General features: G+C 38.4%; 1 protein-coding gene across 5 annotated transcripts in view; it reads left to right on the forward strand.

The window, feature by feature from the left end:
• The window catches only part of SATB2 (SATB homeobox 2), a 288389-nt gene extending 282860 nt beyond the window's left edge, over nt 1–5529 (forward strand). For all 5 annotated transcript variants that reach the window (XM_072813436.1, XM_072813439.1, XM_072813437.1 and 2 more), the window contains one exon: nt 2369–5529. In XM_072813436.1, coding sequence (XP_072669537.1) covers nt 2369–2830 — 462 coding nt within the window. In that variant the 3' untranslated portion in view covers nt 2831–5529. The remainder of the gene's footprint in view (nt 1–2368) is intronic.
• The last annotated feature ends 471 nt before the right edge of the window (nt 5530–6000 follow it).

A 6000-nucleotide genomic window follows, 5' to 3' on the forward strand; every position in this document is an offset into this window, starting at 1 on the left:
AATTCCATCTAAAAGACTGACATTTTCACATTGGTAAGAAATTGTTTTTTCATCAGATGGTCCCTGGGAGTGGACTCTAGATGGTGGATTTTTTTTTTCTTAAATGCTTGCTTTGATGTTGATATTTCATAGCCAAGAAAAGAAAATGGGTCATACGGATAGTGTGTGGTAATGGTAGTAATGGTAGTGAGGATGGTGGTACCACGGATTCTTTAAGGTAACTAGACCTATTTTCTTCTGCACTGATTGCATTGATTTCCCCCTGAACTCTGGAAAATGTTTAATTTGTTGCTCTAACGTGAAAGAGACTGCATGAAATAGGAGGGAATGGTAAAAGAGAAATGTATGTTTTTTAATATGTGAACTCACTATTCTTAAAAGCTTTGGGAGGATCCAGAAAGTCAGGCACTGATCTGAGTATAGGAAATGTGGTCTTTGTCTTTGGAGCTGACATAACGCTTTTTACTGTGGACCATCACAGCAGCCTTTTAATTGTCGTAATATTGCTGCTGCTTTTTGTAAGGTGTGAGTAGTGGCAGAGGCTCCTCTGCAGGATCCAGCGATCCTCCCCCCTTGCCGTGAAGTCCCTGTCACACAGGCCTATGATGGGAGCAGGGAGGAGCAAGTTTCTATGGCAGTGTCCTCTGTATAGCTTGCTTTTTTGGGTCACATTGAAGAGGTTCATAAATAAATGTTAAAATGGGAAATTATTTCATCCAGAGAGATGATATTGAAGAAGCAGTTATGATGATCAAGAATAAGTTTGCCTAACTAGTGTCGAATGACACAACCCAAACAATATAGTAACAAGTTTTCCTTTATTCAGGGAAAACAATCCAGGAGTTGGGGGACTGTGGTACTTCACAAACAGTGGAGCACCCTCTCTGTGGGATTTTGGGCAAGATCAAATTTTATACATCGTAAGACATGGCAACACAAACAGGGCATGATTGTCTGGGGTTGCAGATCTGACTGTATTTAGAAAGATCAAAGAACCAGAAAATAAGTGTAGAGCCCAGAGTTGGCTTGGCATTTCGGGACTGGCAGACTGGATGCACCGTGGAAGTTCAGTCTGCTGATGTAGCACCACAGCTAAGGGCAGCTCCATCTTGGGTCTAGAAATTTAAACACTAGACGTTTATTTTGTTTTGTTTTCATTGTTTAACGAGTGGGGAATATGTAGAGATAAAGGAGAAATTGTAAATTAATTACAACAACTAGAAAATCTTAATTAAGGATTAAAAAACAAATTAGGGAGTGTGTGCAAAACAGAGTATTAATAGTTTATAGTGATATTGAGGTCCATTTATGTGACTGTAGATTAGTCATTTAAAATTCCTCATTTAAGAAGGATGTTATATCTTTCAATTAGTTTGGAAGTTTTTGTATTTTTTAAAACCATTACTTAAGGATCATTATCAGGGCTGAAAGAAAATAAAAGTTCTTCCTAATTCTATGAAGTATTGATTTTTCTGGCCGAAATACCAACTATTTCTGGCTGAAATACTAACTCTATTACACTCTTAAGGGTAATTATGAGGCTGATGATAATAATTACTATCATGTATCGAATGTTTGCCCTTAGCTTGAGAGGGACAGACTACGACCCATGACCAAATCCGATCTGCCACCTGTAAATAAAGAGTTCTTAGTACACAGCCACACTCGTTTGCTTACATAGTACTTAAGGCTGCTTTCACACTACAAAGGTAGAGTTGAGTCATTGCGACAGAGACTGTGTGGCCCTGCAGAGCCTACAATATTTACTATCTGGCTCTTTACTGAAAAAGTTTGTCAACCTCTGATGTAAGGTAAGCACGATTCTTTACATACATTATGTTGCTTAATTCTTACAATCTGTAGGAAGTCAGTGTCTGATCCTTCTTTTATAGATAATGAAATGGAGGCTAAAAGCTGTTACTGACTTGTACAGGGTCACCCAACTAAATAGAAGAGTCTGAACTTGAACCCATGAGGTCTGACTGTAGAACCTGCGGTTTCTTCTGAGTCCAATTTCTTTGCCATTCGGCTTTAGAGAGGTGGCATCTCATGCTGGTTGACAGCAGGGAAGGCTCTGGAGCCAGATTGTTTGAGTGCAAATGACCTTGGGCAACAAAGGACTTTACTTCTTTGTGCCTCAGAATATAAATGTTAGCAGACTTTACTATTATCACCCCCTTGTTCTATATGAGATTCTAAATCTCCAGAAATTCTTTTCAGTTTGCAGAAAGACCCAGCTTTACAAATGGTTACAGCGGTACTCCAAAGGTAGATAGATAGACAACAACACTTCAGAGGAATGATGGCTTTTGAAAGGTGAAATCCTCAGTCAAATGTTAAATTTTTTTTTCTTTATTTTAATTATCAGGTCCTTCATAGACAGCAGTCTCAGCCAGCCAAGGAGAGTTCCCCTCCCAGAGAAGAAGCTCCTCCCCCACCTCCTCCAACTGAAGACAGTTGTGCCAAAAAGCCCCGGTCTCGCACAAAGATCTCCCTGGAAGCCCTGGGGATCCTCCAAAGCTTTATTCATGATGTGGGCCTGTATCCCGATCAGGAAGCTATCCACACGCTTTCTGCTCAGCTGGATCTCCCCAAACACACCATCATCAAGTTCTTCCAGAACCAGCGGTATCATGTGAAGCATCATGGGAAGCTCAAGGAACACCTGGGCTCCGCGGTGGACGTGGCCGAGTATAAGGACGAGGAGCTGCTGACGGAGTCCGAGGAGAACGACAGCGAGGAAGGCTCTGAGGAGATGTACAAAGTGGAGGCCGAGGAGGAAAATGCGGAAAAAAGCAAGGCCACGCCTGCTGAGATTGACCAGAGATAATGTGAACTCCTACCAGGCAAAGCAATACATCGGTCCAAGGATTTTCTGTTTTAATTTCTTTAAAAACTTTTTTTTTTTTTTTTTTACTTTATTTTATTTTATTTTGGTCTTTTTTTTTTTGGTCTGTTTTGTTTTTCTTACCTTTTTTGACATTTCTTTGTTGCACAGGATACACCTATAGACTGAATAAGTTCAGTATTTCCGAATCAGACATCGCCTTGGCAAAGACACTAAAAGTGTTACACTTTTACAATTGACTGGATCATAGTAATTATAATCACAGGAGACTCTGCCTTCATTATCCTTGCACTTACGGAAGAGACATCAGGCAAGTTCCAGGATGAAAAGATCTGCGAAATAAATGAAGGAAGCTACAAGTGTGTGTGTATATGTATATGTATATATCTATATATTTACATATATATATTAAATTGCATGGGACAGAGAACTTTACAATCCGAAAGAATAGACTGTGAAATGAGTTCTTAAAGAAGAGACTTGTTTATGTATTAAAAAAAAAAAAACCACTTCACAGTGAGTCGCTTTGGCTTTTTGATAAACTGCGGCCTGCTCTCAGGGTGGGGTGACTATTTTTGAATTCCTATTTATTTTCTGTGTTTGTCCCTGATTTTTTTTTTTTTTTAATTCTATGGCTTCCTATCTGGCAGCTTGATGGGTAATTTTTGAGGTATGTATTTAACAAAATAAATCAACACTGCCAAAAAGAAAGAAGAAAGTAAAGTGGAAAAAAAAATCAGGGCACCTTAAAATGATACAAGTCAAATTGCTCTTAAGACACAATGCACACTTAAAAATGACTCGATATGTTCCGTTATTCAACTTGTCATTCCTGTAGTGAACAGATGCATTTCTGTGGAATTCCAAATGAATAAAACTGTAATTCAGTACAGAGAAAACTTGTCCTTTAAGTGCAGTCTTGATAAAATGACATTTTGACGTTGGACGTACGGAATTCATAGTATGAGCCACATTTTATTGTGAAACTTACTGTTCGTGGCTTCAAACCTTACAATTAATAAGCCTGCTCATTTAAAAGTTGTTTGTTGTTGCTGTTTTCTCTTTTTTCTTTCTTTCTTTTCTTTTTTTTTTAATAGAAAATAGTTCAATGTAATGTTAAGTTTAGAAAAGAAGTTGCTGCCCAGTTAAAGGGGTTCCCTGTCGAATAAATCTCCATCCTTCCGTCTCCCTAAAGATGTTTCTTATTTCTGTTTCACTTGGGGCTTCCTCTTCTTCGTACACATTCCATCCACCTAACCAAATGTCTGTGGTCCCTGCCCTCCCATGCCTCATCCCTTCCCTGGTATGGCAGCCTGAACAAGAACCTGATTTTGAATCATTGCGCAGCTCCAGGCAATAGAGTAAGCGAAGCGATTTCAGTGGAATCACCTACTCGTCATAAATGGAAACATCTTCTCAGTTACCTACAGAGCAATTACCTTACGTAAAGCAGGACTAATGCCGACTGGCTGTTTAGTGGAGTGAGCATTAAAGCTGCAATCTACTATAGCTCTCCAAACCTCCTGTAGCTTCCTATCCGAAGCACCAGTAGCATTACTTCCCACTTCTTACTTACAGTAATTGCAAGAGGTGACCTCACCTTCAGGACCTAATCCATGCCTCGGCGTGGCCATCAAACAGTCCCACACGGTTGGATTTTTTTGGAGTTGTGCTCTCATGCAACCTTGTCAAAGACCTCATGCAATATCACTTTGAAAGTTATTTTCTGTTTACTACACAAACATTGTAATATAACTGTTAATACTATTTATATATTTGAAAGGTATAAAAGGTAGGAGTTAAAAAAAAAAAACCTCTATGTGTAGATATTAACTCAGAACTTACAATATACAGGGAGAAGACATGTTGCAATACAAGCTAATCTAGCTGCTCAGTAACCTCTGGAGTTTTTAAAGGGACATTTTCCTGTACTTTTTCAAATAACGATGTTGAAAAAATTCTCTTGACACGAGCGTCACATACCTTTGCAAAAGGATGGTGGTTTGCAGTTAGGCCCTGAGCCCGTCCTTCTGCTTCTGTAGTATGCTGCAGCTTTAATCCGAAAGTCCACGCTTGCTGCTTCCTGATCTCCGAGTTACTCTTTCCAAATTGTCTTCTTACACTGTTGCTGAAGGTCACTCTGTACATGTAATGGAAACTGATTTTGCCAAGCTCTTACAAGGTGGTTCATCTATCGATGGCATCCGCATTTGGTATCTTTTACACTTCAACCAAAAATTTATTAGGTATTTTTCAATGCTAAGTCTTGCCTTTTATTTTTTAATTTCACTGCCAAGTTTGCAGTGATTCTAAGTGAATCTGTGGGCATTTTAGCCTGTGGTCTTGCCAGATCTTTGCGAATTACAATGCATATATGTCTATTTATTCAATATCTGTCATATAATATCTATTTGGAAGAAGAAACTTTCTCTTGTAGTGCCTCTTGACAAAGCACAATTTCCCGCCTTTTTTTTTTTTTTTTTGTGAAATGAAAAAACAAATTGTGTTTTATTGCGGTATCAACAATGTGAATAAGGATTAACATATTGTAAATGTTCTTTTTTCCATGTAAATCAACTATCTTTGTTATCACTAAGTGATAATTAATTTTTAACTTATGTGCATTGTTAGGCTGTTAGAATTTTTTGGTTGTTAAAATAAAACGCATTCAATAAATATGACTTCGTTTGTCAAGTATTTTACTGGGCATTGCCTTCTTTCCGTTTTAATTTTTCATGTGGAGTGAGACCTGGTGTCAGAAAAATCTGCTCCCCTTCTTTGAGAAATTAGGCGGCGGCACCCGCAATTACAGATGTTTGAATCCTGCACGATGCATGGAGTTAATGGTACATGTGAATGTATGTACATCTCTGTGTTTATAAACGCATGCATGCTCACATTCTGGAGCTGGCAACGGGGAGAGCCATTGAGCCAAACGTTTTGTCGTATACAAACAAAACTCAAATGTATAAAGATATATTTATGGGCTTGCTTCTTTATTTTTCTAGTGAATATTTTCTGTTTATAATTAAAAACCCACAAATGACTGCGTGTCAGGAAACTTTTGGAGCACATATGTCCATGGTTAATGGACATAATAAAAGTCTTTTATATTTAGAGCTGGGGTACCATAATGTGTGCGTAGAGGAATG

This window comes from Canis lupus, chromosome 36, assembly GCF_048164855.1.
Source record: "Canis lupus baileyi chromosome 36, mCanLup2.hap1, whole genome shotgun sequence".
In the NCBI taxonomy this organism is placed as follows: Eukaryota; Metazoa; Chordata; class Mammalia; order Carnivora; family Canidae; genus Canis; species Canis lupus.